This window comes from Silurus meridionalis, chromosome 1 (genome assembly GCF_014805685.1).
Source record: "Silurus meridionalis isolate SWU-2019-XX chromosome 1, ASM1480568v1, whole genome shotgun sequence".
Classification (NCBI taxonomy): domain Eukaryota; kingdom Metazoa; phylum Chordata; class Actinopteri; order Siluriformes; family Siluridae; genus Silurus; species Silurus meridionalis.
In genome coordinates this window covers 12,628,680-12,652,145 of record NC_060884.1, presented here as the reverse complement: position 1 = coordinate 12,652,145, position 23,466 = coordinate 12,628,680, and the positions used below count along the sequence as shown (strand labels likewise).

At 38.1% G+C, this 23,466-nt stretch overlaps 1 protein-coding gene across 3 annotated transcripts; it reads right to left on the bottom strand.

The window, feature by feature from the left end:
• Nucleotides 1-275: 275 nt before the first annotated feature.
• LOC124384037 (RNA-binding protein 6) lies at nucleotides 276-22,308 on the bottom strand. Of its 3 annotated transcripts, none has more exons than XM_046846513.1 (23): nucleotides 22,217-22,308; nucleotides 19,849-19,949; nucleotides 14,916-16,422; nucleotides 14,649-14,738; nucleotides 14,483-14,552; nucleotides 13,280-13,353; nucleotides 10,390-10,461; nucleotides 10,017-10,293; nucleotides 9,115-9,272; nucleotides 8,920-9,020; nucleotides 8,763-8,826; nucleotides 8,615-8,666; nucleotides 8,450-8,529; nucleotides 8,256-8,361; nucleotides 6,457-6,554; nucleotides 6,019-6,279; nucleotides 4,718-4,864; nucleotides 4,553-4,618; nucleotides 4,176-4,415; nucleotides 3,971-4,045; nucleotides 3,638-3,711; nucleotides 821-872; nucleotides 276-719 (listed from the first exon to the last, which is right to left on the bottom strand). In XM_046846513.1, exons 2-23 carry the CDS (start codon nucleotides 19,893-19,895, stop codon nucleotides 627-629), a joined length of 3,804 nt encoding a protein of 1,267 aa, XP_046702469.1. In that variant the 5' UTR covers nucleotides 19,896-19,949; nucleotides 22,217-22,308; the 3' UTR covers nucleotides 276-626. The 3 variants fall into 3 exon arrangements, 2 of the variants coding, with proteins under 2 accessions (XP_046702469.1, XP_046702478.1); XM_046846522.1 differs by having other exon boundaries at nucleotides 8,450-8,496; XR_006925330.1 differs by having other exon boundaries at nucleotides 703-719; nucleotides 821-911.
• Nucleotides 22,309-23,466: the final 1,158 nt, after the last annotated feature.

Below are 23,466 nucleotides of genomic sequence, written 5' to 3'. Positions count from 1 at the left end.
ATATTCACCAAATCTGGCTTAGCCCATTTTGGTGTCCAGGAGTGAATTTGAAATATTATATTCCAAAGACTGTCATATTCTGTACAAAAACAATTATTTGCATACCCAGAGCTCCCACCAAAATGGCTTACAAACCAATTTACTGGGATGTTACAAAAGCATTACATACTACAGGGCACTTATTGTAATTATCTTAGAGAGAAAAAAAGTACAGATGGCCTGTCATTTAATAACAATAATAATCTCTGTAATGACATTAAAGATGACAATGCAGATTATGGCAGTCAGTTTATTGACTCACAGAATACTGATTTCTACAGTTACAATTACATTTACAGGAGTTGCAAAACTCACTTATTTCTCATTAAAAAACACACAATACAAAGTGAAGGAAAATAAAATAGTGTCAAAGCCCTGAACAGTTCAGCTACAAAAAAGAAAAAAAGAAAACAAAAAATAAATTGTAGCAGAACTGTGGACTGAGAAAAATGTATTTATAACCATTACAGGCACAATCAAGACACACAATGGAGATTGAGCAGAAAATCGGAGTTAGCTCACAGAAATGGCCTGAAGTGAGCTGCTGGCATAAACTGTGCATTTCAGTGATTCAGTTCTTTAACTCATCATTCAAGCTCCTTAAAGCGTGCAAACATGGCCTTCCGCACAGCCTGCTTATAGGTGGCAGCATTCCAGACAACCGCTTCCTTCTTGCTCCGCTGTTAACATGAGGGAGAGAAATGCACAAAGTTGCCAATAATCCATGACAACTGAAAGAACAATCAAGCAGCTTTGTTGTATTTCTCAGGCTGTGGCTCACCTCAGTGGTCTCCAGACCTAGTCCTGGTCTCTCATTGCCTTTGTGTGTGTCCCTGCAAGAACAGCAGCATAGTCAAACATCAGCCAGCAATCTAAGGAACAGGTGTGCAACACAACACTGCTATCAGTATTTGTTTAGCACATGAATTTTATGTTCTTGTCTTGCGTTTTGATTGTTTACACATTTTATGAAAAATTGCAATCAGCGGAGCATTGATAATTGAACTCTAAAGTAGATGTCCTATGGACCTTTCTGGCAAGCTTCCTATCCTCACTTTAACAAGACTAAGCACGCATAAAATCCATCTTTTACAACAACGTCTTTCAGAACTTGGAGAACTGCTGTTTGCTTACACCTGGTCGTAAGTATCCTATGTGCTGTTTGAGCATCGCATTCCATATTTAGTCCCATTTTCTTTATTTTCCTCAACTCTTCCGGGAAGATTTTTCCCGATTTTGGAGTGTGCTTGTGGAGATGTGTGTTCAACACCCCACAAGGGTGTTACTAAAGTCAGGCACTGATAGAGGGTGCAGAAGCCTGGGGTACAGTTAGTGTTCCAATTCAACCCAAAGGTGTTCAGTAGGGTTGAGATCAGATCTCTATAGCGCCATGTAAAGCATATCTTAAAGGAGCTCACTTTGTGCAAAAGGGGGTTGCCATATTGGTACAGGTTTGGGTTTCCTAGCTCAAGTGAACACAAAATTGTATTATACCCTATCTAAAGACAACCTGTACAATTGTGTGCCCCCAGCTTTGTGGTAAAAGTTTGGAGAACCACATATGGCACGAAAGATCAGGTGTCCCAATACTTTTGTCCAAATAGCGTAACAAAAAGTCATGAGCTCAAGTCCCAGGGACACCAAGCTTTACCCCTCAACTGTTCAGTGCATAAATAAAATTATTGCAAGTGTGGATAAGGGCATCTGCCAAAAGCTGTAAATGTAAGATGCACTTCACTACAATTCCAGTTACAGGTACATCTCAATAAATTAGAATATCATTAAAAAGTTGATTTAATTTGGTAATTCAATACAAAAAGTGAAACGTATATTATATAAATTCATCACACACAGACTGATATATCAAGTGTTTATTTCTTTTAATTTTGGCTCACATTTAACAAAAACCCACCAATTCACTATTAGCAAAATTTTGAATACTTTACAAGACCAATCAAAAAAACATTTTTAGTGAATTGCTGTCCTTCTGGAAAGTATGTTCATTTACTGTATATGTACTCAATACTTGGTAGGGGCTCCTTTTGCTTTAATTACTGCCTCAATTCAGCGTGGCATGGAGGTGATCAGTCTGTGGCACTGCTGTGGTGGTATGGAAGCCCAGATTTCTTTGACAGTGGCTTTCAGCTCATTTGCATTTTTGGTCTCTTGTTCCTAGTTTTCCTCTTGACAATAACCCACAGATTCTTTATGGGGTTCAGGTCTGGTAAGTTTGCTGGCCAGTCAAGCACACCAACACCATGGTCATTTAACCAACTTTTGGTGCTTTTGGCAGTGTGGGCAGGTGCCAAATCCTGCTGGAAAATTAAATCAGCATCTCCATATAGCTGGTCAGCAGAGGGAAGCATGAAGTGCTCTAAAACTTCCTGGTAGATGGCTGTGCTGACCTTGGACTTGATAAAACACAGTGGACCAACACCAGCAGAAGACATGACTCCCCAAACCACCACTGACTGTGGAAACTTCTGTGCCTCTCCTCTCTTCCTCCAGACTCTGGGACCTTGATTTCCAAATGAAATGCTAAATTGTCTTTCCTTTCATCTAAAAAAACAACTTCGGTCCATTGAGCAACACTCCAGTCCTTTTTGTCCTTTGCCCAGGTAAGACACCTCTGACGTCACTATTTCATTAGTAGCTTAACACAAGCAATGTGTCAGTTGTAGCCCATGGATGCGTCTGTGCGTGGTGGCTCTTAAAACACTGACTCCAGCTGCAGTCCACCATTTGTGAATCTCCCAAAAATTCTTGAATGGGCTTCATTTCACCTTTTTCTACCACATTATTTCCTTTCAATTAACTTTCCATTAAGGTACTTGGTTACAGCACTCTGTGAACAGCAGCTTCTTTAGCGATGACCTTTTGTGTCTTACCCTCCATGTGCAGGGTGTCAATGATCGTCTTCTGGACAACTGTCAAGTCAGCAGTCTTCCCCGTGATTGTGTAGCCTGAACCAGACTGAGACACCATTTAAAGGAAAGCTTTGCAGGCATTTGGATTTAATTAGCTAATTAGAGTGCGACACCATGAGTCTCCAATATTGAACTTTTACACGATATTCTAATTTTCTGAGATACTGAATTTTGGGTTTTCATTAGCTGTAAGCCATAATCATCAAATTTTAAAGAAATAAACACTCGAAATATATCAGTGTGTGTGTGATGAATCTACATAGAATATACAAGTTTCACTTTTTGTTTTAAATTAATAAAATATATAAACTTTTTAATGATATTCTAATTCATTGAGATGCACCTGTATATTTTTTTTAAATAATGATACCTATTGATAACAGCAAAGGAAAGTTATACTGCCTTGTGCATAGCATGAACAATACAGAATGAAGGCTTTACAAATAAAAAAAAAACATTTATTTTGTTTGTAAAAAAAATATGGTTTTATATTATATGGCGTAAAAAAAAAAAAGCAGTGCTTTGGTCAGGGAGCACACCACCTTCTTGAAATGTGGGTTGTCAGAATCACAGGTTTTCAGATTACATTGGGCTTGCTTTGGAAGTACATTTTGTTGCATATTAATCAAAAATGAAAACCTGTAGTTTCTCTACAGTGTGCTTAAGCGTACCTCGAACTGCTGGGAAATGTGCTTTGTTTCCGCTTCTTTGCTTCAGGTGGACTGTGAGTTTCTTTCATATGCATCTAAGGCACAGGGTACAGGATCAGGAGACAGAACTAAAAATCAGCTAGCTAGATTATAACAAGCCAGTGCAGAATCATAATATTGTTCATGCGAGGAAATGCTAATTGCTCATCTATAAGACTGGCTGTTGAATGTGAAAAATCGAAGGGTCTGAATTATTACAACAAGAAAATCTATTAAAAAAAAAAAAAAAAAAAAAAAAAAAAAAAAAGTACCATGACCCAATTATCTACCAATATATAAAAATGAGAAACCTACCTCTTTTTCTTGGTTTTCCAATGCTTCTAGTTCCCTCTTTGACTTTTTAATCTTTAAGTGAATCTCCATATTTTGCTGGCAAAAAAAAAAAAAAGATCAAGTGTAAGTAAGTGTAAAAACCAAAATAGTGCTCATATTCTATCCTCTCATACTATTAAATACTACTTTGGGTGGTGGCTTGAGCAAGTTAGTAGTGTTGAAATACCTTATGTAGGTCTGAGAGCTGTTGATGGCGGATCAGGGCGTCTTTACTGGGAAACTGTCTCCTGCACAACAGACACGCCATTTTCTTCCAGTCTGTCAGTTTGTCTTCTTTCTCCTGGGGCTCTGGTTGGCTCTTTGCAGGTGGGGCAGGTGCTTCATGTTTCTCATGTTTTTCCTCTTCCTCTTCATCACTTCCAGCTGCATAGTCAGCAGCTAACATGCCCAGTGAACCCATGGGTTTCTAAATATGGGTTTTTACAAATGCACAACGTGTAAACCTTTTTTTTTTTTTTTTTTAGTTCAGTTAAATACTGCAGCTGAAATATGTAACCTTTGGCCATCGTTCTCAGAGCAGAGCTATTGCATGCTAAAGCTCACCTTGGATGTCTTCTCCTCTTTTCTTGGTGGAGCAAAAGGTTTTTTGAACAAGTCATCTCCACCAGCCTATGTAGGTAAGGAATATATGAAAGTAAACTATTTACCATGGCATATATGGATATTCCTAAACATACACAGAATACAGAAAAAAAAAAGGTTCCTGACCTTCCTTTCGAATACTGCGAACGCTGCATCAGCAGCTTTGGATGCCTTCTTGTCCTCTGCTCCACTCCTCAGGACAGGAGATGGAGCTCGGACACTGTCCTTCTGTCGATTCTGGATCTTGGCCCAGCGTTCCATGTCTTTCATGATCTGAACACATGAACCATTACAAATACAATATAAATATATTTTCTATTACAAATGATAGAATATGCCCTTTATACACACTATATATCTATGTCTGTATCTATCTATCTATCTATCTATAGATAGACAAATTGTCTAAATAGATAACGACAAAAGTAAGTGTACCCCAAGTCATAACAGCTCAATGTTGTGTAACAATTGTACTCTTTTAAATGCTCTAATATAATTTGTATATTATATATACACATACATACACACACACACACACACATATATATATATATATATATATACACATTAATAAAACCTGGTCATTCAGTATATTCAGGTAGTCATAGTCAGCTGACCTCATTAATCACATAACGTTGCTGAACCTAGACTTGACCAACTGCCCCTGCAGGCTTGTACGGTGGGCACTAGGCATGATGGGTGCTTCAGTTCATCCGCTTCTCTTCTTACACCCTGATTTGCCAATCACTCTGTAAATGTGGACTCATCAGACCGCAGGACCTTCTTCCATTGGTCCAATCTTTTGCTCCCAAGCCTCCACCCCCATTTTGATCATCACCGATAAGAAGTTTTCTTAAGGCTACACAGCTGTTTAGTCCCAATCCCTTGAGTTCCTTTCGCATTGTGTGTGTGGAAATGCTCTTACTTTCACTATTAAACATAGCCGTGAGTTCTACTATTGTTTTTTACGATTTTTTTTTATTAAACGTTTAAGTGATCGCCGATCGCGATCATTCAAGATTTTTTGTCCGACCGCATTTCTTCCTCGAAGCTGATGGTTTCCCACTATCCTTCCAGTTTTGATGGGATAATGCGTTAGACAGTTCTTAACTCAATTTTAGTAGTTTCAGCAATCTCCTTCGATGTTTTCTTTGCTTGATGCTTGCCAATAATTTGGCCCTTCTGAAAAAGATTAACATATTTTCCACGACAATAGGCTGTGTCTTCCGACATGGTTGTTTAAGAAATGAGAAGCTACTCCCTGCATCAGTTAGGGTTAAAGAACTTGTTGCCAGCTGTAACAATCATCCATGTAGTAATTATCCAATGGGAGGCTCTTAACTATCTTTTTGGACAGGCAGTGTATATTAGTATCACACAAAAGTGAGTACAGTTCAGAACATGGTGTAATAGTTGCATCTATGCACCTTAAACGCTGCCAGGCTCCTGGGTTTATCTTCCTTCTCTTTCTTCTCAGAGCGTGGCATAGTGTCGTCATCCTCCCTTCGCTCTGGTCCGCCTTCTGATGGCATTTTAAGTTCCTCAGCTGCCACAGTCTCAGCCACAGCCTCCACAGGAACATTTACTTTCTGAGCGTCTATACCCGAGCCTTCGCCTTCAACTGGTATATAGATCTTTGAGGCACTGTCCCAATACAAGTACTGCTGTGTCTGAGCATTGTAAAAATACTGCAAACAGACAAATCGGAATCAAGTGCAACATTAACACACTATACACGAATACCCATTCCACAAGTCTAAATACTAATCTTAATTTAAAATAGATGTTTAAATATCCAGCTTTATCATACAATTCCAGAATCTAATTATTCAATCTAGTATGAGAGAAAACATTTCAAGACATACCCTTGAATTGGGGTCATAGTACAAGGTAGTCTGTGGGTCATAGTAGAAGCCAGACGTAGCGTCAAACAGGAAGGCAGACAAATCTGGAGTGTCTGAAACTGAGTAACCGTAAGAATTAAAAACCCTCATATGCATAAACCTGTCCTCTGAAATTTCATCTTATTCTTAGAGATTATGCCTTACCAAAATAACAAAAAATATATGATCAGTGTTATGCAATATATCGCACAAAACAGTGACCCTCCACTAACATTGGCATGCTTGTTAAACATAAGCACAGAAGGCAGTTGGAGTTGTCTGTTTAACCTTATGATCATTTGCTCAAAAAAAAAAAAAAAAAAAAAAAAACATTTTATATTATTGGCACCCTTCATGAATTCATCTCGTAAAATATATTTCAAAGTATTTTCCCAATAATATTTTACTATCTTAGTACATCTGGTTGAGTAAGAACAGGAAATGATTCACTATGAATATACAGGGGTATAAATATAAGGTAGTATGTAGGCCAAACTGTGTCATTCAGACCAAGGAATGGAACAGTGATGTGGGGCTCCTGAGTGTCACAAAAAGGAAGCTTGCTTTAAGAAAATAGCTAATTTATTGAAAACTGATATTTCCACCACCAGATCAAAAATTTTCAGTGAAATGGAAATTTTATAGATCAACCCAGAAAAAGGACGTGTACTTTTATTGTCAATGTATTTTGAAGATAACGGTTTCAGTGGCCAAATAATTTCTAAGATCACAGCTAGAGAACTGCATTTGCAACTTGGGGTCAGTCAGAAAGTCTCCAAAACCTTTGTTTAAAAATAAATAAATAAATAAATAAAAATAAATAAATAAAACTAATCCAGAAAAGTCTTTGGTTAACTTCAGTTTACCAGACACTACTGGAACTTCAAATGGGATTGGGTTCTAAGATCAAATAAAACCAAAAGAAAGCTTTTTGGCAATAATCGCCATTGTTGGGTTTGGACAGAGAGGCAGACATATGGAAAAATATTTGGGGGCAGTTTTCCTGCCAGAGGACCTGGACATTTTATTAAGATCCATTACAACATGAACTATCAAATATCAAAAGATATTAAATGAATCATCTCTGCCAGTTGAGCTTAAAAAATTGGCTGTGGTTGGATCTTCTAAAAGAACAATGGTCCAAAACATACATCAAAATCTAAATTATTTTAATGACCACAAAATCAAGATCCTTCTTGGTACGAGATGTAGATGGACATGGACACTAAAGTGGCTATGAAATTTAAAAAGATCTGGAGAGAGTCTGTATGGTTTCATGAACAGTCTCAAACCACTTGTCATGTTACTCTCCAACCTCATTAGTCATTATAGAAAAACTCAGTGCTGTTATCTCGGCAAAAGGAGGTTTCACAAAATAAAAGTGTGCAAATAGGCACACACATTTAACAAATACGTGCTTTTTTTTTTTTTTTTTTAAACAATGTGGTGTTTACAATTGACCAAATTGACTCCATTTTTGAACAAAAGTACAAAATGTTAAAACAAGAGTTTTTCTTCCAGTTTTCTAAGGAAGTTTTCTAATTTCCTAAGGGTGCCAAATGCAACTAATGAACAGCAGCAATTCATTGTAAAGAAAGTTAAGCTGGCGGAGGATACAAAATATATATATATGTGGTGGTGGTGGAGGAAACCTCAAAAGGAGAATCCATCAACATCAGGAAGTTATCAAACTTAAGTTGCAAACTGTTTGAGGCAAACACAATGTTTTTTGTGTTCTTTGCCTACTTTACCATTATTGAATAACTTTTGAATGCCCTTACTGTAGCTATAGTCTTCAGAGCCACCAGCAGAGTCAGTGTAAGCAGTGTCAGTTGAAGATGTCTGTTGCTCCGTAGCTTCAACTGAAGCCTCTGCAAACACTGCACCCTAAGCAATGCCAGAAAGCAACTTGATATAAAACCCATTACATATGATATCAATATAAAGAGATAATAGTTTTTAAACAAGAACTCACTTGGTTCAAGCTTGATTCCTGTATTGAGGCTGAAGCAAGAGAGGAATCTGTATGCAAGGGATAAGCAGGCACACCCATACCTAAATACATGCAAAAACAGTATTTATACTATGTAGATTACTACAATCATGCAATTACAGTAATTAGTCATTAGCACTGGCCTACCTTGTGTGGTGCTTGAGATGGCTGTGTGAGTCGGATGGAAGTACTGTTGCTGCTGTAGAGGCAAACAAAAAAGCATTTAAAAGCATGTATTTAAGGTATTGTGTGTGTGTGTGTATATAAATATTTTAAAAAATCGCCAGAAAAACACCTCGATAACATCAGGTGGGAAACCTAGAAGAGAAGTGTTTGACTTGTCATAGTCCTTCTTGTAGCTGGAGGAGGAAAAAAGACTCGGTCAAATAAGCCCACCAAAGCTAAACAGTGGTCACTCTAAATACCTGGTTATGTTTTACAATGGAACTCACATCTGGTTCTTTAGAGGTTTTGCTACCTCTGCATATACCCGAACTCCATCGATCACAATTGGACGAGGTTTGGTGAGCAAGTCGACCAACCTTGTCACTTGCTGCAAGATGGCAAAAAAATAAATAAATGCAGTTTGTTGAGATCATAAAGATTCACTCACAAACCGAATCATAAAGCTTCGTCGTAAAGCTTACCTCGTGCGAGTCCATATCTACAAAGCAAAAGCATTTGGATCCAGGCGTTTTCCCTTTAACCAGACGGACGTTGCGTTCATCGAGGTAAGCAAAAGTATCTAGTGACCTCAAGATTGTCTCCACTGTAGTGGTGGGCAGTATGTTCTTAATGATCATTGCTAAAAGTGTAAAGGAAGTGAAAAGGAAATGTTACCACAGTTCACATACAAGTTTAACATAAACTCTGATCAATATAAAAGGTCTCACTCATTTAATCCTTAGATAGTTATACAGATTTCATTGATCATATAATTAATAAAAAAATGTATTATCAAATCATTAAAGTATAATTCTATGTGCATTGTTTCTGCAGGTTTTACCAATTCATATTTATGACTAAGACTATTAAGAAGGAAATTTAAGACCTATATCACGACATCAAATACACATGCGTGCGCACGCACGCACGCACGCATGCACAGTTAACAACTGGCCTAAAACAAACCCTAAATAATCTTTTTTCAAGTCAAGTATCAGCTTGTCGCCGTAGGTGAAAAATAAAACCCGCTTTACGTCTGTGGTACAATCCAAGAGTGATTTGGGTCAGTAACAAAGCTGATTGGCTGTTGCATGTTGGTCTCATTTGTAGTCATAATACAACAAATTAGATTTGGACTAGCGAAAGAACAAACAACAACACTAAGGAAACAAACAAACAAAAACAAAAACATTCTAAAGGGAACATTTCAATATGAATTAGAGGTACAGTTGTATTAAAGACCTAGAACACTAGAATTTAAGACTTTTTAAGGTCTAAAATTTAGATTTTTAGTTTTTAGACTCTTTAAGACCCCATGGAAACCCTATGTGTAGACAGCTTTGACTACCTAAAATACACTAACTAGCTTGGAGCCTGCACTCACTTTTGCTTTCCTTGAAAACTGGATCAGCCACCTGCTGGCTGAGCCGTGGACCTCTCTGCTGGGCCTGTTCCTCAGCCTGCTTCTCCATCTCCTGCTGCTTGTCGACCTGCTGCTGCCAGGCTTCAGGTGTCAAGTTGGAACTCCTTTGCCACCCGCTTTGAGAAACGGGCTCATTCATAGTCTTGGCACAACCTTCCTCATTCACATTTGGAAGAACTGGACATGGCAGCAGTCCGTCCTGCGTAGATGGGATGGCTTTATGGGGTTGGTCCTCATGCTGTAAAATGTATACATAATGTAAACATTAATGTACCCGTAAACAACAAATGGCAGTGCTTCTATTATGCAGGTAAACAATAAGGAGGAAACATACCGGTTCTTTTATACTTCTGTCAGATTGAATGTACTTCAGTAAGGCAATTTTACTACCAACTTTAACAGAACCCTGAAAAAAGAGAAAAATTATAAGTGACAATTGCCGATTCATTGACCAGTTTTCTCCTACAAATGCAACTGGACAAGGTTTCTTCCAGAAGGCATGACGCCAGACTCTTTAGAAGTAACTGGTAAGGATGTATGTGATAGAAACCCGGATATAAAAGGTATTCAGCTCCTATTTATAATAAAAATAAAATTCTTCGCAAGAAAATGAAATCTGTGCCTAGTATCTGCTAAAAGGCATAGCGCAGGAGTTTGATGGTTTGCACAGTGAGAACACTGCTGGCCAATATTTGAGTAAAAAAAAATATCCTTCGCAAACCATTATTAGGTGCATTATGTCTAAAGCGGGTAGCATGTAATATTCATTAATTACAGATTAGTAGCCAAGTGTAGCACAATAAAACAAAGTCATTAATAATTACCTTGTAATGGTTTCCCAAGAATAAATGAATAAATAAATAACAACCAAATATCTTTGTGTAAATGGAATAGAGAAAGTCGGATAATGTTTAAACTATTTCATCGTGAACTTTAGGAAAATGGCAGTTCCACTGTAAACATCTGGTGGAAAGAATTCCGTGATGAACTACAAACGTCATAGCAGAGCCCTTGATCATGATGGCAAATGGTTACCCATGGCAAATGATCGGACCCCAAACTTACCTCCGAGGTCAAGATGCGTAAACATTTTTCATATTACTGCATGCTCATTTATGACAAAGTGGATTCTAGCTCAGGTTTTTACACTTGCTTTTTTATCATGCCTTAGTAACACCTCAACGTGCTTTATTCCTTTTGACATTTAATGTATGCAATACAATAAAGTATCTTTTGTGCATTTGTTTTTCCAAATTATTGCATGTTTGGAGTTCAGCATGTGTTCCCAGGCTCCATTTTTCCCCCCTAATTTCCCCAAAACAAGCTCGATAGTGGACTGGCTATGCTCAGCTCCCCTAGATGTGAATGTGTGTGTATTATCCCGTCTGGTGGGCTAGCATTCCACCCAAGATGCACCTCACACCCAGTGATCCCAGAACTGGGTCCAGCTTTTCCATGACCAGATTCAAATCATTGCTGAAGCTGAAGGAATGGATCTTTTCACATTAACCACTTTTATAAATCAATTTCCCATGATCTTTAGTACTCAATCAACCTTCAATAGACCAGTTTAAACATCTGCAAACTGTCCAGACATATTTTTCCACCAACAGATACATTTTTCTTGATAGGCTGCATGCTATCCAAATAAAAAAAACAAAAACAAAAAAAAACCTGTTTGAGTGTTTTAAGACATTTGCATTTTTAACTACCATGAGGCAGGTAGCGATGGGGAATTCTAGAGATATCTGGCATGTTTAAACACAAGCAGAAAAAATGCTGACAGCTTTAGTAAACACTACTGGGCACAATGTAGCCCCAACAGGTTACTGTCCATCCACCAAATACACAATTTGCACGTCAATGCCAATGCTGGAATGGAAATCTAAAAGCAGAAAGAAGGATCCGACATGATGCAGTTGTTACGATCGTCTTTAACTTTCCATTCCAACATGCAAACTTTTGCTTTTGCTGCAGCAGATCGTTTAAACCAATGGGCCTGCAAATATAGTGATCACTGTAATAAAATGACAAGAATGCATTTCATTTTAGTCTGCACAATAATCACACTAGCAAACAACAAATAAGAGTCGTTGACATGATTTTCCAAAATAAAAGTCTCTGAAAGGATAAAGGAAAGTATGTTCAAAATCTAACCAGTAAAATCTTTAGTTCAAGCATTAATAACTCCTGCAACCAGAAACCAACCACTGAACCAACAATTTCATTTTTGCGTTCATGAAATCCCAACCTGACATCTCCCACGGTTAGCAAGGTCACCATCCCAAACAAGTCATGTTTCAAAAAGAACCAAGCCAGTTCAAAATTTCAACCCACCGAACATCCACGTCACGCTTTCCAGACCGAGATGTGAGTAAGGAATCAAACAAGGCAAGCAAGGAGGGACAGAATTGCACATGATAAAAGGCTAGGGCTGAAAATCCTTCAAAAGAAAAACAGCCCAGTGTGAGTGAGGATGGCAAATGCCAAGAACGAAAGGCTAATAAAGGCCAAGTGAGTATAGAACAACATCCGGATTGTGAAAAGTGTCATCATTGTTCTGGAAACCACTCAAGGGCTGATTGCTGAATAACAAGTAATGAACCAGGAAGAACATTCTGAAGTCAGTAAGAAGTTGTGAGGATGGTTGAAAAATGCCTGGTGCCACAGAGCAATAAAGAAACGAAAGCAGCGTATCGCTGAAAGCATGAAGTTGTTGGCCACAGCCAATGCAAAATTTGAAAAGAGAAAGTGAACGTGTGGACAGCGAACCACAAAAGACTATTATCAGGTAATGTATGGCAACTTCAACAAATGGATTAATTTTTTTTTCCAAATAAGACATTATTTTTACTGATGCAGATTAAAAACACTCAAAAAAAATTCTAAGATCATTTGAAGTTATCCTAATTTTTCTGCGCAATATATTGCCATTATAAACTTATATAAGCGCAACAAAAAAAAATGTTCAGTCCACGTTGGTCACGCAAGGCGATTAAACGAAAACCTTAATCCGTTTAATGGACACACAAATGAGCTGCTTTCTTTTAGACTGCTAATTTGTTCGTATGTGTAATAACTTATGGAGTGGTTGAAGGCGCTTTTCCCCATGTGCCCCTCCCACGTGCTGAACACCCATTCCCCCACCCCCCCTTGGCCCTGCCCCAGCCCAAGCCTTCTTTAACTGAAGACACAGCAGCTGTAGAGGGACAAGAATGGGCCACCTGGTTGGACTCCATGAAGTGGACAGCATCCTCGATGTTTAAAAACTCCACATAGGCCGTATCGGAGCTGTAACCTGGGGACAGCATTTGAAATACAAATGGGTCTGTGTTAGTTAATTCCATTAAATAGGTTTAACATAAAAAAAATTATAATAATCACGGTGAATATAACAGCGACCTATTCTCTTACAATCCATACATTTAGTAGTCTTAGTGATGACCGTTAAAACTACAAAAAAACTTTTTGCTTTCGTTAAGTGAAAAGCAACCACACAAACAATTGTTTGAGTTCCTTCCGCTCGCAACAGTTTAAATGCAAGCTTGATGTGGCTTTTGTAGTTGCTTGGATGATGTACAGAAATTCACAACTAAATATAGCTCACATATCTGATTACAAATTTGTATGATCATGTCAACAATTCAGGTGATTCGGAACGATCTGAACATATATTACTCCGTATGAGGTCTGCTCTTGAAGATAACAAAATTGGCCAAACCGTCATCGCAATGTGTAAAACAGGGTTTATACGTGTAGGATATTCCTCGGCGGTCCAATGTTACTACACAGTTTGAGCATTCTTACGACAGACAAGATCCAGTATGGATACATTTTCTTGTTTAAGACCCTTAAGAATATTTGACTCGTAATGAATTCAATAGTTGTACCTTCTTGGGAGCCTCAGTTTATCCAATGATCAAGCAAAAACATAGAACCATTTCACAGAATATTTTAGGATTTCACATATTTTAGGATTTGTTTTAAAAAAAAAAAAAAAAAAAAAAAAAAAAATCATTAATTGGCCTACAGCTCACAAGTCAACCAAAAAAAAAAAAAGAAGGAAAAAAAAAAAAAAGAGGCCACATGTGACAACCTCGTTTTTTTTTTACTGAGAAGTAGGTGGATTCAAGGGTAATCACCTGCTCCCAGTAGTGTATTTGAAAATCTGCTAAACCCACAAACCATTTTAAGATGGAAGGTGCTGAGAGAGAACTGCACAAGCTCCAGCACAAGATGAAAAAGGATGAGGGACAGGAATCCAATTGTTTAACAAGGTAAAAATGATGTTATATATATATATAAAAACTAAAGGTGTCTTAAGTGCAGTCAATGGTTACAAGGGAACCGAAATGAGCGCGAGATTCGAGGAGCGGAAAGCGAAGTGTTGCGAAACGTTACAGAAGATTTCAATTGGGAAATCTCACCTGGAACAACATCTCTTATCTTCATGCCTTGCATTGGGACTCCATCTCGAACTGCAAAGGCGTTCAGTATCTATAAAAAAAATTATAGTTTTGTAATCAGTACCTATGGCACTGTCTAAGATGACAAAAATGGAAAATAAATAAAGTTAAATAATTCACAAACTACCTGTTGCATAGTGGCAGTTTTTGGAATTCCAGAGATGGCAATGGTATTTGCGATCTTATCCTGAACACTGGCATTCCTGTAATCCTGATCCTGTAAGATTTAACACTTGTGTGTGTGGCTTTTTTTTTTTTTTTTTTTTAAAGTTGAATCTAAAACATCTCACTTCATATTGCCACATATTTTCTATTGAAAATTCTATTGAAAACTATGTAAAGTTCTAACATTTACTACAATAAATGGCAACACAATACTGATAAAAACACTGACCTTAGAACCAGAGGCACTTGTTCTTTCAGGTGGAACAGGTTTGGGTGCTTTGATGTCCTTTTCTGGCCCTTGGAAATCCTCAAGGATATAATCATATTTTTGCACAGAACTGGTCCTGTAATCAATGTCTCCATAGTCCTGGTCTCGCCTTCCCTCTCTGTTATTCTGTGGATCTCTTGGGCCTGGAATAAGATTCCCTTTCTTTTGACCTTCATCAAGAGGCATATCTTTTCCCTTGCAGTTTCCTTGAGCAACTGAAAATTGACTCTCTTTGACTGACAGACTCTTCTCTGGAAAGAACGGGTGTCTTCCCGCTGATGGTACAATGCTGTCAGGCTTTTCTTCTCTTGACCATTGTCCTTGACTTTCCTTAACTTTGCTTGGGATATTTAGACTGGGATTTAGTGGTAAAAGTGGTACCTTTTTAGTCACTAAGTGAGATGGATCTCTGACTGGGACACCAGTTGGAATACTGTCCCAGTTTTGGACTGTAGGAACCTCTCTTTCAGATCTGGAGAACTCTAAAGTTCCTCGATCCTTGGCTTTATTCTCCGCCAATTGCCGCTCTCTGTCATTGAACTGTGACAGTTCCCCCAAATCTCCTTGCTTATCAAGTCCAGGTGCAAATCTCTTCTTCGGGTCTCTGGGCGAATTGGAACCTCTATTTATTCTCCTACACCACTCATCTGAGAGGGATTTTTCATCATCTCCTCTAAACCCAGACCTGTTCTCAGTTTGTTCAGGAAATTCTCTGTCCCTCAGAGTTGGTTCACCTGCTCTCCCTGGACCTTGACGATCAAGAGGCAACTCAGGTCTTCCCTTTAGATTCATGGCGTCACCACCGTGAAACATCTGAGGAGAGCGATCCCTAAAATCACCTGATGGCCCAATTCGATTCCTAAAATCCGTATCAGATTCGAACCTTCCTCTAGAATTAAGGGGAGGGGGGCAACCTCGTCTATCAAAGTCCACTGACCTTTCACGGAGAGGCATATCCATACTAAATCCATCAATGTCATTCATACCCACCTGTGGCCGCTCTCTTACATTTTCTCTTACATGGTCATTTCTGTCCATAGATTCCATTGCAATCCTTCTCCTAATATCCATGGGTGACATGTTGAAACCAGGCATGTCCATTCGAAATCTGTCCCTCTCCCTCATGTCCATGAATTGATCTTCAGGTCCCCTCATGTTCCTAATTTGCATGTCCCTGCCACCCATATCTATCGGAGGCCGACCCTGCCCCATAAAACCAGGCGCGTTTTGCTCCATCTCAAAGCGTCTTCTAATATCGAGTTCATTTTGCGGCATGAAGCGGTCTCGAGGAGAATCTCTTCCTCTGTCAAAAAGACCCATGTTTCGCCCTACCATATCTGGCGGGTGGTCAAATCTCCTCATGTCCATGGGCGGTCGGTCCTGACAGCCCATATTGATTCCTTTTTGGCCTCTGAAACCAGGCATTGGTCCGTTTCTTCTTTCGAACATCTCCCCACGTGAGTCGCCACTGCAATGAAACCATGTGCTTTACAAGTGTCTAAAATACGTTTGCAATAGCCTCACCACATAGGCATATGTCAAACCTAAAATGTGCAGAGCAAGAATAAGTTATCCTGTAATTTAACACTTAATTAACGGCTGTCACTACGTATTTCTATACCTACAAAAGAAAAATTGAAAGGTGCTGGAATTGGAAAAAAAATGTTAAAATAGCATGTCTTACATAACCAGCATATCACTTCTTAATATTAGCTAAAGCATGCACTATAAAGTGTGGCAGTTGAACACCTCCATTAAAGCTTTTAATGAAATGCACAGCATGGTATAGTGGATTTGTGCTGTTTAACTTAACTGGCCACTCTCTGATCACACTTTGTGCACTATGTTTAAGATGTTTTTAATGGCTCGCTTGATATTAGCAGAGATACGGCCCCATTTTCTTACTGAGGCTAGAGATGAACATGGCATATATGCGCCTTGAGTCAATTTCAGATTATTGAGTTCTGTTGAGAGCTACAAGCTTCAGCACAGAGAGCACCCAGCTGCAGAACAAATGATACTTCTGGGTCACATCTGTCACCACATAACCCATAGACTTTATCCAATGTTCAAATCAAGTCGCTGTCGAGTCTATTTTGTAAATGTTTACACACATCCCAGCTTACCAAATAAATGAAATACCTAAACAAATAAAGGAAAAATCTGCAAACCTTAAAATGATACTCAGTATATTGCCTCTCATGTAATTCAAATGCAAATACTATATTCTGTTACTCAAATAGTATGACATCTGAAATATATTGTATTATTGATATGATTATACAAATACCCATATAAATATTTATCAGAGACATTAGGTGCACTAAAGATGCATTAGATAAAAAAATTATAATAAAAAGGTAGAGGTTGACTGATATGGGTTTGGCCAATGCTGATATTTAGAATGCATGCAGGGTTTTCTTGGCCGATACGTTTGGCCGATTTTCTTTTTTCCTCCCCTTCATCTCATAAAATCCAACACATAATTAATAAGATGTGATACAGAAAACTGCTTAAATTGAACATTTATTGAACAACACAAGCCTCTCCAATCAGTGCATTTCGTACCTGTGCCTACCTGTATCCTAAACTACAGCTCGTTGCACATTTATCCACAATACAGTTCCAAAAAGTTACTCGCATTCTCTCTTGAAAAGTGTCATATGAAATTTACATCCGGAAAGTATTCACAGCGCTTCACTTTTTACACATTTTATGTTGTTACAGCCTTATTTCAAACTGGGTTAAAGTCCATATTCTACAAAGTATGCCCCATAATGTCAACATAAAAGAGGTTTAAAACCTTTGCAAACTTATAAAAAAAATAATAATACTCACACGTATGCACAGCCTTTGCTCAGTTTTGAAGCACCAATTACAGCCTTAAGTATTTTTGAGTATCATGCTACAAGCTTGGCACACCTATTTTTGTGTAGATTTTCCCCATTCTTCTTCTTCTTCTTTTCCTCAGGCTGGATGGGGAGTGTCAGTGCAGGTTTAAGTCTGGGTTCTGGCTGGGCCAGTCACATAGTCCTCCCATAGCCACTCCTTTGTTATCTTAGGGTGCCCAGTCTGAGGTCCAGAACGTTCTGGAACAGGTTTTCATCAAGGATGTCTCTGTACATTGCTGCATTCATCTTTCCCTCAATCCTGACCAGTTTCCCAGGTCCTGCCGCTGAAAAATATCCTCACAAAATGATGCTACCACCGCCATGCTTCACTTCACTGTATTGGCCAAGTAATGAGAGGTGCCTGGTTACCTACAGACATGAAACTTGGCATTTAGGCCAAAGAACTCAACCTTTGTTTCTCATGGTCCGAGAGTCCTTCAGTTGCCCTTTGGCAAACTCCAGGTGGGCTGTCAAGTGCCTTTTACTGAGGCGTAGCTTCCATCTACAGGCCTGATTGGTAGAGTGATGCAGAGATTGTTGTTCTTTTAGAAGGCTTTCCTCTCTCCACAGAAAAATGCTGGAGCTCTTTCAGAGTGACCAGCAGGTTCATGGTCACTTTCCTGACTAAGGCCCTTCGCCCACTCTAGGAAGAGTCCTGGTGGTTCCAAACTTCTTCCATTTACAGATGATGGAGGCCACTGTGCTCATTGTGACCTTCAATGCTGCAGACATTTTTCAGTACCCTTCCCCAGATCTGTGCCTCGATACAATCCCGTCTCAGAGGTCTACAGACAATTCCTTGTACTTCATGGCTTGGTTTGTGCTCTGACATGCACTGTTAACTGAGGGACCTTCTATAGACAGGTGTGTGCCTTTCCAGATCATGTCCAATCAACTGAATTTACCACTGGTGGACTCCAATCAAGTTGTAGAAACATCTCAAAAATGATCAGTGGAAACAGGATGCACCTGAGCTCAATTTTGAGTGTCATGGGAAAAGCTGTGAATACTTATGTGAATTTTTATGTTTTTTATTTATTAATTAATAAAGATTCAAAAAAACTTTTCACGTTATCATTATGGGGTATCGTTTGTAGAATTTTGAGGAAAATAATGAATCTTTGGAATAAGGCTGTAACATAAAATATGAGAAAAAAAAAAGTAATAGCGCTGAGAATACTGTATACACCCCGGCCTGTGACATAGGTGGATACATTTTTTTTTTTAACTATTTTAATTTTTTATTACCAATACTATGAACATTTTTAAATATTACAAAAAAAGTCCCACTAAAACAAAAAATATTTTATTGCTCTCCCGGCTCAGGACAATTTGGAGCACAATCGCTGATGCTGATCAATTAAAAAGATCCCAGAAATTGGCCTGACTAATCTACTATACGGCCATATTACTGGGTACTAGTAGACTTAAAATTAAAATACAATTTTGCACATTTAACTCGAAATTGAGATGTAGGGCTAAAACTAATACTCAAGTAATTTAAGTAATTCGAATACAAAAAAAATACAAAATCATCGAGACATTGGAGCATTGTGTTTCCCCATGGACCAATATTACTGACCACACCCGCTAAACTCTGGAGCGCTCTGCACAGGAAACACAAAAGACACTGCAGAATGAAAATTGGAGGAACGAGAAGAAAACAGCGGTGGAAAGAGGAGAAGCCTGTTTCCACCACATTAAATAAAACGTTTGCATAATTCTGACTTGTTTTAGCCAATCAATAGAATTGCATGGTATAAAATTAAGCCTCTGCTCCCTGAAGAGCACTTTGTCTAACAATCAGCGCTGAAGGAGACGGAACAAGACAGATGAAACAGAGGCGGCCTCATTCAAACACCAACCAGCTTCAAACTTCAAGCTGACAACATAATTACTGGTGGATGCACCAGAAATGTGGGATGTTTACGAGAAATAAAGTCGCAATTAAAAAAATGTCTTTCCCTGATTCCTAGTGAGAATAAACATTTGATTGATCTTACCAAAAGGGCATCCCCCCTCGTTGTCCTGATCTGGAACCATTCCACATAATGGTTCAACTGCTCAGCTTGCACCAGCCTCTTCTGCACAAAAAGTTGGTCACCTGCAAACGTGCTTCCATTAGTACCTGAATCTGCGATTTATCATTAATAGATCGTCTACGTTTGGTTTTGTAACATGTAGAACAAATAATTAAAATAAGGCATAAAACAATACATAGAAACTCGAGGTTCACCTCTAGAACAATTCGATAAAAGAACAAATTAATCTGACATTACAAAGGGGTTTTGTTCTCCTTGTAAAGCCACAAACACATTCACGCTGATTCTGAGAACAAAACAAGAATGCTGTTTTATTGTATTTCTCCCCTGACTTCTTTGTTCATCTTTCTGAGTGTGTACACCCATACAAACTCCCAAATATAGTGAACTAATGATCCGGACATCCTTACACGACATTCTTGGCATATCTGGTTTGAGTGATCTTTCTTTTGAGCAATTTAAAGATTTCAAGCTGTTTAAAGGTACAGACACCCCAAAAGGGCTGGCATTATTGGATCTTTTCTTTCTCTCACTTTCTCATGATCTTAAAATAACAAAAGTTGTTTTTTTCCACAAGAAATGTTATGAGGAAATCCAGTACCTCATGAATGGTGTTACGTGCACATTGTTCTTGATCACCATTAATTAAACAACTGCAGATATTCACTTCATTTTAACATTCAATGCTGTATATTTATAACATCAGGGGGTCTAAAACATTTTACATTGAGGGACTCTATTAACTGTAAATGATCACAATTGTAGCTCACCTCAGCAAATCAGGCACCTGGTTTCAATGTGTAAAACAATATCTAAAATATTATCCAACTGCCATCTGATTTCAGCTGACATTATTTATTTAATAGTATTTGGATGCATTAACAGTGAATTGCCGACAGTAATGGGGGAGTTTTCAAAAACAGACAGACATGATGCCATTTCAGCTTTTCAACAGTTGTGCTTTTTATTATTATTATTATAAAACCTACATAGTTTTATGTCAAGTACAGGAAACAAAAAGCAATAATAATTACAATTTAAAAAAAAGGACACGATCTCTTTAAGCTTTCGTGAAAGAGTCCAGGAAAATTTGTGAATGTGACACTATGTCAATGACCTGCAGATATAGTACTAGACCACGCCATCGTTCAAAACTACATATACTTCTGATATCACCGTACCACAATACCCTTCACTTTACAGTATTAATGCTCACAGTGTGTTCAAAACAATTATTAACACCTCGCTTCTACCATAACATCAAATGTAAAATAAATAAATGAAAAAGAAAAGAAATAGAAATAAGTGCGTTATCAGACAGTAAAGAAATATACTTTTCTTTAAATTGCAATTTAATCCACTGAACACTGGACAACTGCATAATAATTTAACTATTCACAGTCAACCTTTTTCCAAACTTCACCTTCAAGGTTGATTAAACAAATCTTAATTAGATCAATAGTTGGATTTGAGAAAATGTTTACTTCCCTACATTCTGCATTACAATAAATTTCCCATTTCAAGGCTTTAATTTATGTAAACCTTACAGAATCCCATCCCATTCCCATCATATTCCCAAGGTTTATTGGAAGGCAGCAGTCTAATGCAGGGGTCCCAATACGTTTTTGCATCATGGAAAACAATGTGGGGGGGCCTGAATAGTGTCACACGCCATAACGTGCATGTTACATTACTATTATACATATTTATGATCTGCTTGATTTGGTCATTACATATATAATGAAACTGTAGTTCGGCCTAATACGGAATTAGTGCGAGCTTAATTTTATCGAAATAAGTGCAAAGAAATGGTCGTTTTTAACAAAAACAGATCACAATAGTCAATTTCATTAAACTGAAATAGAAATTATAGAAGTGTTTGATTTTTGATTCAATGAACAATGGCCCAGTGGTTGGAGCCTCTGATCTGTAGTCATCTAGCACTAGATTACATTCACTCCGGCTTGATGGGGGGGGAAACCGCGCTCGTTAAGGAGAACGAAAGCAGCCGACGTTAGCTTAGCAGCTAAACATCCACGGTGAAAGCCTGTTCATGTGAGCGGATAGTGCTAATTCAGTTCACCGTATCAAACTGCTTCCTGTATATTTGTGTATAGTGCGAAATAATAAGACGTTAAATGAACGGACAAACGGCTAAAAAGCTGGCTAGCTACATTTATCACTAGCATGGCCGCAGGTACTGGACTAGCAGCACAGTTCGACTAAAACCAAATTCCCCCAAAACAACCAACAAACGTGTATTCACGGCTTTCTTAAAGTATTCATTAAAAAATTGTTTATAAAGAAACAAGGCAGTTGTGGCACTAACCTTTGCTGCGCTGTTAACGGAAACTGTTCTCAACGCAACCGGAAATGATCAAACATGAACATCGCGTCACTTCCGTTAGAGGAGGGGCTTTATTAGTCATCAGCCATTTTACTCACCCACATAATAATCCTCAACAAGTTTATTAACTGGATGTATTGGCTTTGCAGTTACATAAAATATCATTTTTGTAAAGTAAAACTGCTATATAGGTGCCCTTTGTAGGTATAAAAATTACTAACATCCTCTCAGTGGTGGGCTGCATTTTACACCTAAGCCTAAGCTTTTTGCACTAAAGCAAAAACAAACTAAAAAAGTAAACACAATTCAACAAGTCTCCTTTTACTGCAGCCACAGCTGCACTGCATACATCATCTCTAGCAGAAGCACAAAATGTGTGTAAAGTGTGTGTTTTTTTTGCAAGATCTATGGAAACGAAAATGCAAAAGTATAAATAGTTAATGAAAATGTTTTTAAAACTTTTGGCTGAGCTTTTCCTTATGATGTCCAGCTTTTCTTGAAATGTCCGTCTTGAAAATGGTATACCCTTAACCAAACAAATTTCTTTCCCTCTGTCAGCCATTGTGGATTAATAAAAAAGCTATTACATTCACTCTAGAGTGCTCTCTGACCAGCCAATAATCAAAAATGCAACAACAAAATAATTTAAATGTAAAGGTAAGGCCATGCTAGCCCTACTTTGTCGAGCTAATTTGTAGATTTACAATTTAGAGACTATTCAACACTATAACCCAGAAGATTTGTGTGCATATCCATCAGTGTTGCTATCATAATTGATTTAATTAATGTGCACACTTTGTCACCACTTTTGGATAGGTGCATTTAAACACTATCTGTTTTTTCACTGTCGAGCTACATGTATATGTCTGTGATATATTTGCATGATCCCGACACACATCTACTGTTTCGCCCACCCTCCAGACATGCCATATGTATCCTGATGCTTCACTTCTGTTTCAAGCTTCTGGAATTGTGACTCACTCTCTGTTGCTTTGGTTGGGGTACTCTAAAGATATCAACTGTACTGCAACGTCCACCTAGCCTCACCTGTTATAATATGGTTACAATTTTAAAATCATAGAATCTTGCTAAGGCCATGTTTGTAGGTTCATGCCTAAGTCACCATATAGTTGTGCCCTATATATATATATATATATATATATATATATATATATATATATATATATATATATATATATATATATATACAGTACAGACCAAAAGTTTGGACA